The following is a 12,700-nucleotide window of genomic DNA, read 5'->3' as shown; positions in this document are numbered from 1 at the left end:
TTATAAACTAAACAATCAACTTCAACGGCACCAGTCATCAAACACAGTTTACACAAAGAATAGATTGATATGCATTCATGCAACAACGTTATAATCCATAAACTGCAGCAAAACAGCGTTAAATCAAATAATGTGACCCTGCAGCACAAAAGCAGTCATAAGCAGCACAGGTATATTTGTAGCAATAGCCAACAATACATTGTATGAGCTAATTTACGTATAATAAATATAGGCTCAAAGATGCACTAGTCAAAGAGACATGTCAGTGATAAACTGTAACGTTGTGAAGCTGCGGAAAACATGCAGAGGCAAGCATCTATGTGCTGGTGTTTCCTGGAAAAACTAGAACAAACAATTATTAACCAAAAACCACAGAATAAGATAAAACTATAAGCACATCAAAATTGCAAAAACAACAACAACAACATCATTCAAAAAGGTCTCCAGTATTACAGATGGATAAAATAATGTTGAGTAAAATTAAAAAGTCAAAGTCTTCTTGCACTGGATGTGCTGGTTTAAAGAAACAGAAGTTATATATGAAATATTTTTGTGTGTGCTGAAAACTGTGCTACATTTCTTTGGCCACGCCTCCAAATGACATCACTTCCTCTTGCATGATATTTGTCCTCTAGAAGACATTAACATAATAAATGTCATAGTGACCCCAAACTTTTGAGTGGTAGTGTGTAAAATATAAGAGAATGGAACTGTCAATCTTCAACATCCACATTTCAAACTACTGGCAACGTTTCTACCAGAATTAATCAGGATCTCGCGAAAAACATTGAACCCTACAGTCTCATAGTCAGTGTGTGTGTGTGTGTGTCTGTGTGTGTGTGTGTGTGTGTGTGTGTGAGTGAGTGAGTGAGTGAGTGAGTGAGTGAGTGAGTGAGTGAGTGAGTGAGTGAGTGAGTGAGTGAGTGAGTGAGTGAGTGAGTGAGTGAGTGAGTGAGTGAGTGAGTGAGTGAGTGAGTGAGTGAGTGAGTGAGTGAGTGAGTGAGTGAGTGAGTGAGTGAGTGAGTGAGTGAGTGAGTGAGTGAGTGAGTGAGTGAGTGAGTGAGTGAGTGAGTGAGTGAGTGAGTGAGTGAGTGAGTGAGTGAGTGAGTGAGTGAGTGAGTGAGTGAGTGAGTGAGTGAGTGAGTGAGTGAGTGAGTGAGTGAGTGAGTGAGTGAGTGAGTGAGTGAGTGAGTGAGTGAGTGAGTGAGTGAGTGAGTGAGTGAGTGAGTGAGTGAGTGAGTGAGTGAGTGAGTGAGTGAGTGAGTGAGTGAGTGAGTGAGTGAGTGAGTGAGTGAGTGAGTGAGTGAGTGAGTGAGTGAGTGAGTGAGTGAGTGAGTGAGTGAGTGAGTGAGTGAGTGAGTGAGTGAGTGAGTGAGTGAGTGAGTGAGTGAGTGAGTGAGTGAGTGAGTGAGTGAGTGAGTGAGTGAGTGAGTGAGTGAGTGAGTGAGTGAGTGAGTGAGTGAGTGAGTGAGTGAGTGAGTGAGTGAGTGAGTGAGTGAGTGAGTGAGTGAGTGAGTGAGTGAGTGAGTGAGTGAGTGAGTGAGTGAGTGAGTGAGTGAGTGAGTGAGTGAGTGAGTGAGTGAGTGAGTGAGTGAGTGAGTGAGTGAGTGAGTGAGTGAGTGAGTGAGTGAGTGAGTGAGTGAGTGAGTGAGTGAGTGAGTGAGTGAGTGAGTGAGTGAGTGAGTGAGTGAGTGAGTGAGTGAGTGAGTGAGTGAGTGAGTGAGTGAGTGAGTGAGTGAGTGAGTGAGTGAGTGAGTGAGTGAGTGAGTGAGTGAGTGAGTGAGTGAGTGAGTGAGTGAGTGAGTGAGTGAGTGAGTGAGTGAGTGAGTGAGTGAGTGAGTGAGTGAGTGAGTGAGTGAGTGAGTGAGTGAGTGAGTGAGTGAGTGAGTGAGTGAGTGAGTGAGTGAGTGAGTGAGTGAGTGAGTGAGTGAGTGAGTGAGTGAGTGAGTGAGTGAGTGAGTGAGTGTGTGTGTGTGAGAGTGTGTGTGTGTGTGTGTGTGTGAGTGAGTGAGTGTGTGTGTGTTCTGCATCATTAACACTCATCAATCACTGAATATGAAACGCTGAGTATGTCATAATATTCTCATGAGACAATCACATTCCAGCTGGACAACAGCAGACACGCACATCAGTTCCAATCCGTGATCTTAAATCAAGTCTGTCTGTATATGTCTAAATATAAGATTCATATATACATGAATATTTTTATTATTGCAACATGAAAGATGACCAAGAAAAAAAAAGAGAGACAAATATAGATGGTACAAATACAAGAGATTCCACCAGTTATAGTTAACAAACACCTACAAAAAAAAGTAAACTGAAATAAAATAAAATATTACAAATACTTACTTCTTTTATTTCAGCTAGCTGCCAAGAAAATGACTCTTATTTTCATTTAGTTTAATTTGATGTACTAAAAGAACTCAAAACTGAAATAAAAAATGACAAAAACTGCATAGAAATATAAAAAATGAATAAAATTACAAAACAAAATTAATACAAGTTTAAGAAAAATTATAAGGACAAAATTATAAATGAAAATATAAAAGTAAAAACTAATTCAAACTATTAATGTATAATACTAATAACTATATAAACATATTAAAAAAAAAACTAATAAAATGACAAAACCAAAAATTATAAAAACCATATAGACATTTCTTTTTAAAAAAACTAAACTTAATAAAAATTACAAAAACAAAACAAAATGACATAAAAAAATGATAAACACTATATAGAGATTAAAAAAGCTCATAAAAAAACGTATTACCATATAGAACTAACTTAATAGAAATGACAAAAACAAAATGACTAAAACTTAACTACGTAAACACTACATAGAGATTAAAAAAATGAATAAAAATGACAAAAACAAAACTTATAACCATAGACGTTTAACAAAAAACACTAAATAAAATTACTAAAACTGACAAAAACTCAACTAAAACTAATTCAAACTATCAACATATTAATAGTTTCTCAATAAAACTAAAATAACCCTGGATTCCACAGACTCTAAATATAAGCATTCCCCAAACATCTGACAGGTGGAAAAGCGTCTATTCATAAAGCACATGAATCCAGTGTGTGTGTGAGGTTATGTGGAAACAGTGAGTCTGAGATTACAGCTGGAGAAATAGGGCACGCTCTGGTTATGTGGCACTGAAGTGCGAGGGCCGCCGGCCTCCAAACGGCTAATTGATGACAACGATACGAGAGCTAATGAGAAACGCCGGCCTTCGAACTCTGGCAGGAGCGTCACGATCCGCTTTTAAACCATGTCAAAACCCTGCAAGACTTTCAAGAGGCTCTGCGAGATTCTTAGCCGGCCCATATAAACACCAACGAGTGTCTCCAGGAGCCAAAGCTTCCTCCGAGTCTAAAGTCATGAGAGGTTCGTCGTATTCGCAGAAGAGCCTGAGCGTCAGCGGCTCCAGCCGGATGAGGGTCCAGAGCCCGTCTCCGTCCCGATGCCGTGGGTCCTCGTACAGCCACGGACGGACGGGACTCCAGGGCCAGGCGTGCAGGGACACATATTGTTAGTATAGACAATATTATCGCACTAATTCATGTCATTATTTATTTACTTAGTTTCACTGCTGGAAAGTGAACCAACTCCAGCATAAGGTTAAAAGCAGCCTAATGTCAAGTCAAGTCACCTTTATTTATACAGCGCTTTTAACAATACAGAGTGTGTTGAAGCAGCTTTACAATCACAGGTTCAATGGATGTTAAAGGTTCTTCATGGAACCAATGCCAATAAACACAAAAATAAAGGTTCCCAAATCTGGTATTTCAAAGAGATGCCGTAGAAGAACCATGTTTGGTTCCCCAAAGAACCTTTCAGTGAACAGCTTGTAAGCCATTTTTTGTTTTGTTCTTCATAGAGGTTCTTCATAGAACCACTGATGCCAATAAAGAACCTTTCACTCTTCAAAAATAAAGCTTCTTTATTGGCATCACTGGTTCTGCGCAGAACCTTGAACATCCATGGAACCTTTCAAATGCAGAAAAGGTTCTTTAGTCTAAAAAGGTTCATTAGATTTTTTTAAATGTTCTTCAAAATGGTTCTTTCAGGAACTGTTCACCGAAAGGTTCTTTTGGGAATCAAAAATAGTTCAAACACCCCTTTGGAACCTTTATTTTTAAGAGTGTTATTTTTAAGAGTATTGCATGACTAAAACAAATGCGTTCTCTCTATGTACACTGCAAAAAAGATTTTCTTCCTTAGTATTTTTGTCTTGTTTTCTAGTATAAACATCTAAAAATTCTCCAATCAGGATGCATTTACTTGACAAGTAATATGACTAAAGATATTTTGTCTTGTTTTCTGAAAATATTACATAAATTCTGTTAGTTTTTGCTTAAAACAAGTACAAAATATCTTCCAATGGGGTAAGAAAATCATCTTGTTTAGCCTTCGAGTTAAGATGATTTTTCTAACCCCATTGGAAGATATTTGTGCTTGTTTTACAGAAAACAAGACATAATATCTCAAGCATGTTACTTGTCAAGTAAATGCATCTTGATTGGAGAATTTTTTGATATTTATACTAGAAAACAAGACAAAAACACTAAGGAAGAAACTCATTTTTTGCAGTGTAGTATCACATCGACACCATTTTTACGTGACCTCTCTCTTGACTCCACAGAGGAGGCTGAGATGATTCTCCGCGAGTTCCGTCAAGACGTGGACAGCGCGACGCTACAGAAGGCCGACCTGGAGAAGCACATCGAGCAGCTGGTGGCCGAGATCGAGTTCCTGAAGAAGCTCCACGACGAGGAAGTGGCCGACCTCCTGAAGCAGATCGAGGAGTCTAAGGTGACGGTGGAGCTGGACTCCGACAGACCAGACCTGGCCGCTTACCTGCGCAGCATGCGCGCCGAGATCGAGTCTGTGTCCGCTCGCAACGTCCAGGAGGCAGAGAAGTGGTACAAGGGTAAATTCGACACTCTGAAGGAGCAGGCCGGCAAACACGAGGACCAGATGAAGAGCATGAAGGAGGAGATCAGCGTCTTCCACAACCAGGTGACGGACATATCACCATATTGTCATCGTGGGCACTTCAAAACACCATGAATAGTTATTACAAATTATTCAGCTTCACTCTCTGACAGCAGGTGGCGCTGATGGAACAGCAAAAATGCAGCGGTTTCCTTGGAAACCCCGTAAACAGAGCAGCTGCTACTTTCTGATTCTAAAACCATATGGAGCCAATCAGATTTGTGTATTCGCTATGGTGTTCATCACAGCGCCAAATACTTCAATATTTAGACTTAATAGGCTATTAATTTTCAAACTTTTTTACTTTTTAATCTGTACTTTAACATGACCTTGATATTGTTTGAAAATGTTTTTCAGTCACACTTTATCACTGCAAAAAATGTTTTCTTGCTTAGTAGTTTTGTCTTGATTTTTAGTATAAACAATTAAAAATTCTTGAATCAGGATGCATTTACCTGACAAGTAAAGTTACTAAATATATGATGTCTTGTTTTCTGAAAATATTATCCAAATTTTGTTCGTTTTTGCCTAAAACAAGCACAAATTTCTGCAAATGGACAAAGAAAAATAATCTTGATTCAAAGGCTAAACAAGATTATTTTTCTTACCCCAGTGGCAGATATTTTTACTCATTTTAAGCAAAAAGTAACAAAAATTGTATAATATTTTCAGAAAACAAGACATAGTATCTTAAGTCATTTTACTTGTCAAGTAAATGCATCCTGATTTTGAAACCTGAATTCAAAGTTCAATACCGTGATGATACCGTGATAAAGGCATTAGTAATGAATGACAACATGAACATGTGTTTTTCCAGGTGACGGACCTGCAGAGCCAGATCGACGGGCTGAGGACGAGGAACGCGGCGCTGGAGCAGCAGCTGGAGGACATGGAGGCGGCGCATCTGGACAAGACGGCCGGTCTGGAGGACATCATCACACAGCTAGAGAGCCAGCTGTGCCAGACCAAGCTGGAGATGGGAAAATACATGGCTGACTACCAGCAGCTGCTCCACATCAAGCTGAAGCTGGACGCTGAGATCGCCACCTACAGGAGGCTGCTGGAAGGAGAGGAGAAGCGGCTCGGGATCTCCGCCGCAGGCAGTGTCGGTGCAATGCAGTACTAATTCTTAATTACTGTCATTTCATTTAAAAAATAAAGTAAGGGATTACTCTTAATTTTTCTGTAATTTAATTACAGTTACTTCTGATGCAATTGCATTAAATACTGCGTAGACTATTCAACTCAAGTTTATTTGTATGGCGCTTTTCACGATTGCAAAGCAGAAAATTACAGTTTCTACATTATATTTAGTTACACTATAGAATAATTCTATTTACAACAACAGTGGATTCAACATCAAAATGTAGCATCTAATATTAAAATGTATGCATTTAATGTAACCTTCTTCCTGTAAATATTTTGGACAGTTCTAGAATACTTTATGCAATTTTATATTATTTATTTGAAAGAATTAAGAGCATTTCGTGTTGTTCAACTAGTCGAGGTTGCATGACAAGTTAAACAATACGAGGATAGACATGACACATTCAAATATAAAATTTGTTACATTTAGAAAGTAATTAGTAATAAGTAATGTAAGAGAGAGTAATTAGTGCGGTACTGTTGAAGGTGTAATTAGTAATTAATTTATTTTTTAAGTAACTTACCCAACACTGCTAGTTACATACGTAATTTAATTACAAAATAAATGCAGTTGTAATCAGTTACAATTACTGAGAATTAAATTACAGTTACTTATGAAAATGTTAACGATTACAAAGAGGGTTTACATCATAAATATTTAATTGATTTCTTTCATAAATTGCACTGACTGCTCTAAAATATGAGACAGCAATGTTTCAGGAGTTTAGGACACATGCTTATTCCATAACTGGTTTATTTCCTATTTGGGTTTATGTATGCTTTATTTTTTAAGATTAACTGTATGTCCAAAGCATTGTTAGATGCCAGTGTTTCCTGTGATAGCTATGCAGAGATTTGATTTCAAAAACAGTATATTTTAAGGTGTCCTTGTTACATATGTTACATTTACTTACTATTATAATAACAATACATAATGCATAATTACATGCAAGTAACCCTAAACCAAACCCTAATAATCCTAACCATATAGTAAGCGCATGTAGTTAATATTACTCTGTACTGAAATGTATATGATACATTATCACAATGTAATGTGATAATCAGTGTAAGGATAACCTTGATGTTTGAAATAGATTAACAGTTGAAAACATTAGAAGTTCAGAAAAGTCATCAAATGTAATTTGAAAAAATAGTTACACTACTAATTACATTTTAGATCGGGCAACTTGTAATCGTTACATGACTTTCAGAAAACACTAGGGGCCTCGTTTATAAAATGTTGCGCAGAATCCATCTTAAATCTGCTCTTATGATCATTTAAATGAGGCCCTAGGTGTCTTACATTTGCCGAGGAAAAACTGGGCATCAGACTCGAACGAACAAAATGATGAGTTCAAGTCGTGTTGGAAAGATTGTATCGAGGAATCAAACACACATGAACTTTACGAGCGGGAATCTGAACTTTCTTTAAGCCCAGCGTTATCTATTATCCATGCAATAGATGCCACATCTGCATTAATGATCAATTTGTTGAAATATTTTTTCCCCATTTACATTAAAACTAGCCAAGCTGCATGCACACAAAAAAAAATAAAAAATTGGGAAATTGAAAGAAAAAAAAATCAAGAACAAGTAATTCGCAATCTTTAATCATTTTGGAGATGTAGAATAAAAAAAATTAAAAAAAATAATAAATTTTTTTTTTCCTAGAAATGGTGCATCACCAACGTGATGAACTCATCTGATATGAACTCATATGAACTTCCTCACTTTGTTGCTAGGAGACGCATGACAAATGGAAACAATGTATCTAAAGTACATTTATCTTCCCTGTACACACTCTCCTTTTCTGTCCTCTCCCTGTGTCTGTTTGCCTCTTTAAGAAGAATCGCTTTATGTATCCCCCAATTGTAAGTCGCTTTGGATAAAAGCGTCTGCTAAATAACTAAATGTAAATGTAAATGTAAAGTGAACGTGAATGCAAGGTTAACCAATGAGATAAAGTGTTACCTTTCGGTCTTTATAATCCTTTTGCACTTTAATCTGTGTGATTTTTTTACGTTATTCATACATAATTATGACTTACCCACTCATAAATAGGAACTTCCCAGGCACCAGAACTTAGCAATGCACTTTTGTTGCTAGGAGACGCTTGACAAATAGAAACAATGTATTCAAAGTCGGTTCAAAATATCAAACTTGTTTAATCTCAGCCTGGTTGGAATCAGTCAAAAGATCATGATTTTTTCGATTCACAGACTTTACACCGACTCCTCATTGACTGTAAATCATGAAGAGTATTCCAGCCGTAGCTCATAGAAGTCTTGTTTTCCCAAGCGGTGACCATCGCCTGAAGACTCCTGGAGATCAACCTCCACTAAACCATGATCTGCTAAACTAGCCGAGTTAACTAGTCTCACCTAAAAGAACCAAATCTCACCAGGCACTAAATAAAGCTTGATTTCAATGCACACTGGTCTCTGTTGTATATTGTGTTGTGCTTTTATCGGAACGGTTTATAAAGCTTCAGTTATTCTGAACTGCTGAAGGATGAAAAATAAACGCTTTTTTCCTCTTTGTGCTCCTTTATTCCTGGAGCTTCTGCATTAATTGGTTCCTGACTAATATTCATTTGGATGAAAACCAAATTTGAGCTGAAATAATGACACTGTTGTGTTCTGTAGAGCTGGTTTACAGCTGAAACCGTTTCATAATTAATGAACACTGATAGTTATTAAACTGTATTAAATCAACATTTTTGCCTCCTCTTCTCCAGTACAGATATCTAAAAAAATATATATTAAAATAAGACACATTTACTTTAGAAGCAAAATGACAAGATATTAAGATATGAAAAAAATTTATCAAAATTAAATGAGATTCAGCTTAAAACAAGAACAAATATCTGCCAACCGGTCAGAAAGACATTTGTTTTCCCTTTGAATTAAGTTAATTTTTACTTTTACTCAGCCCATTGGCAGATATTTGTTCTTGTTTTAAACAAACTCACTTTATTTTGACATTTCTTAATATCTCCGGTCATTTTTATATACTCTACCAGACAAGAGTTTTTGAACAGTCAGATTTGTAATGTTTTTTAAAGAAGTCTCTTCTGCTCATCAAGCCTGCATTTATTTGATCCAAAGTACAGCAAGGACTGTAATATTGTGAAATATTTTTACTGTTTAAAATAACAGTTTTCTATGTGAATATCTGTTAAACTGTACATATTATACTGATTTCTGAAGATCATGTGACACTGAAGACTGGAGTAATGATGCTGAAAATACAGCTGCGCATCACAGAAATACATTACAGTTTAACAGATATTCACATAGAATTTTAAATATTTAAAATTTTTATTTTAAATAGTAAAAATATTTCAAAATTTTACTGTCTTTGCTATACTTTGGATCAAATAAATGCAGGCTTGGTGAGCAGAAGACACTTCTTTAAAATCATTACAAATCTTACTGTTCTTTCTTGATTAAAGAATACAAAATATATATTTTTTTTTTTGCAGTGCAGCAATCGTTTAAAAAAACAAACTGGATTCCATCACATGAAGAGAGTCTCACTGCAAAGCTTTATTTCTCTTAATCTGTCAGATAAAAACCTCTATCATGAGGACAAACGTACAGTTCTCCAGCCGTGACAGAAATCTTCCTCCTCATCACTTCCTGTTCTTCCTCTTGAGGGCCTTCCACTCTCCCTCCTGAGTGGCCAGACTTCCATACAGCTCCTTCACCTTCCTCTTCCTCTCCGCATCCCTGACACACAAACACAACACGATCAGAGCCTGAGGATGAAGCACGGTCACATGCCGCTCCTCCACACACACTGACCTGCTCATGACGTCACTGAGCCATATTATACTGATTTCTGAAGATCATGTGACACTGAAGACTGGAGTAATGATGCTGAAAATACAGCTGCGCATCACAGAAATACATTACAGTTTAACAGATATTCACATAGAATTTTAAATATTTAAAATTTTTATTTTAAATAGTAAAAATATTTCAAAATTTTACTGTCTTTGCTATACTTTGGATCAAATAAATGCAGGCTTGGTGAGCAGAAGACACTTCTTTAAAATCATTACAAATCTTACTGTTCTTTCTTGATTAAAGAATACAAAATATATTTTTTTTTTTTTGCAGTGCAGCAATCGTTTAAAAAAACAAACTGGATTCCATCACATGAAGAGAGTCTCACTGCAAAGCTTTATTTCTCTTAATCTGTCAGATAAAAACCTCTATCATGAGGACAAACGTACAGTTCTCCAGCCGTGACAGAAATCTTCCTCCTCATCACTTCCTGTTCTTCCTCTTGAGGGCCTTCCACTCTCCCTCCTGAGTGGCCAGACTTCCATACAGCTCCTTCACCTTCCTCTTCCTCTCCGCATCCCTGACACACAAACACAACACGATCAGAGCCTGAGGATGAAGCACGGTCACATGCCGCTCCTCCACACACACTGACCTGCTCATGACGTCACTGAGCTTCTCCCGAGCCAGGAAGCGTGTGTCCTTCCGGATCTCCCTCAGCGCTCCCTTAAACTCACGCTTGTATTTGTGCTGGAGCCGCTCGCGCTCCTTCTCCTCCTTCGTGTTCCCTCGCTTTTTACCGTAATCCAGACTGCAGGAGAATCCAGAGCCGTGATGCGTTTGGGAAATTACAAAATATATATATTAGCACATTAAAAGATATATCTTATATTGCAATAATACATTATCAATGTTGAAAACAATTGTGCGGCGGAAATGGTGATGCACTTTATTTTTCAGGATTTTTTGATAAATAGAAAGTTTAATGAACAGCATTTATTTGATGATTTATTTGCATTTATCAAATATATTAATTAAATTTGTTAATGCATTTATTAAATAGAAATCATTTTAAATATCTTCACTCACTTTTTATCACTTTCATGCATCATGAATAAAATTATTAATTATTAATTTCTCTCTTCTTTTTTAAATCTTATAGAAATGTTTGAGTGGTATCAGTGTTCCCACACAAATATTAAGCAGCAAAACTGTTTTTTAGGACAATATTTGGCCGAGATACAACTATTTGAAAATCTGGAATCTGAGGGTGCAAAAAAATCTAAATATTGAGAAAATCATCTTTAAAGTTGTTCAAATTAAGTTCTTAGCAATGCATATTACTAATCAAAAATTAAGTTTTGATATATTTACAGTAGGAAATTCACAAGATATCTTCATGGAACATGATCTTTACTTAATATCCTAATGATTTTTGGCATAAAAGAAAAATGTATAATTTTGACCCATACAATGTATTGTTGGCTATTGCTACAAATATACCCCAGCGACTTAACACTGCTTTTGTGCTCCAGAGACACATTTATAGTGCTGTATTTGTCTAGGACAGAGCTGTGTCAGAATGAAATGATTCTAGTTCATGTTTCACTCACATCTGCACTATTTTCGGTGTGAAGAGCTTCAGCGGGATGGGTTTCTTCTTCTTGAACACCAGAGGTGCATGCTGGGAAGGCTGCTCAGGAATGGCGTCTAAGATCTCTCTGTGAAGATCCTGCACACAAACACATCCGAATGAATCGTAACGCGCTGATGATTGTGAATGTGATGGTAATTCAGATGCTGAACCTGGATAGGGGCGGGGGAACCCTCGACAGGAAGATGCTGGAGAAGCAGCGTTCTGATTGGTTGGAAGATGTGAGCGAATGACGGCAGGTCTTTATAGAGCGACGTGCATCTCTTCACCAGATCCAGACAGGAATCGATGAGCGACAGCCTGAAACACAAACACAGCAGATGCAGAAGAGAGGAAATCACTGGCCATGCGTGTTTATTATTATAGAACACCTGCTAACACTTATAGTGCATTACATAAGTATTTTAATGCATGAATTATGCCTTGTAATAAGTGCATCATATGATCTCATGAATAATTGTAACCACAGTCATAATAAATCTATTCATTTTTACACCTTTAGAAAGTGTAATGCATTAAAAAACATGACAAATTACATATTTCAGACATTTTTATTATGCATTATAACATAAATTATGAATACCTATAACAATGCAGTTTACATTAAGGCTTCAAGAAAACTTTTGCCAAACATTTCATACACGAGTGTGATTTAAAGTGCTTTACATAGAAGTTATTAAAAAGACATAAAAGGTGCATCAGAAATAAAAATAACAAAGCAATGGGGATTTAACATGTATTAAAAAGAATGAAACAACAGAAATACAAAGATCAATCAATAATGTAATCAGTAACTGGTGTGTGTGTGTATAAGTGTGTGTGTGTGTGTGTGTGTGTGTGAGGGTGAGGGTGTATAAGTGTTTGTGTGTGTGTGTGAGTGTGTGTGTGAGTGTGTGTAAGTGTGCGTGTGAGAGTGTGTGTGTGCGTGTGTGTGTGCGTGCATGCATGTGAGTGCGTGTGTGTGCGTGAGAGAGTGCGTGTGTGTGTGGGGGGGGAGCGTGTGTGTGTGTGCGCATGTGTGCGTGTCTGCGTGTGAGAGTATGTGTGTGTGTGTGTGTGTCTGTGTGTGCGTGTGAGAGTGTGTGTGTGTGTGTGTGTGCG

The 12,700-nt window shown here is 37.2% G+C and overlaps 1 protein-coding gene and 1 pseudogene across 1 annotated transcript in view; one reads left to right on the top strand and one right to left on the bottom strand.

Moving 5' to 3' along the window:
• Positions 1–4,660: 4,660 nt before the first annotated feature.
• On the top strand, positions 4,661–6,134 carry LOC107660847 (vimentin pseudogene; annotated as a pseudogene).
• Positions 6,135–10,316: 4,182 nt separating this feature from the next.
• LOC107660846 (nucleolar protein 14-like) overlaps positions 10,317–12,700 on the bottom strand; it is a 9,840-nt gene continuing 7,456 nt past the window's right edge. Inside the window, exons 13-16 of the mRNA XM_016450271.1 lie at positions 11,752–11,899; positions 11,559–11,677; positions 10,601–10,756; positions 10,317–10,525 (exon numbers count right to left, since the gene is read on the bottom strand). Of these exons, the coding sequence (XP_016305757.1) occupies positions 10,429–10,525; positions 10,601–10,756; positions 11,559–11,677; positions 11,752–11,899 (520 nt within the window). The 3' untranslated portion in view covers positions 10,317–10,428. The remainder of the gene's footprint in view (positions 10,526–10,600; positions 10,757–11,558; positions 11,678–11,751; positions 11,900–12,700) is intronic.

This window comes from Sinocyclocheilus anshuiensis, unplaced genomic scaffold (assembly GCF_001515605.1).
Source record: "Sinocyclocheilus anshuiensis isolate Anshui unplaced genomic scaffold, SAMN03320099.WGS_v1.1 scaffold1875, whole genome shotgun sequence".
Taxonomy (NCBI): domain Eukaryota; kingdom Metazoa; phylum Chordata; class Actinopteri; order Cypriniformes; family Cyprinidae; genus Sinocyclocheilus; species Sinocyclocheilus anshuiensis.
Note: the sequence above shows the minus strand (reverse complement) of the source record. Positions and strands in the feature narration are given on the sequence as shown.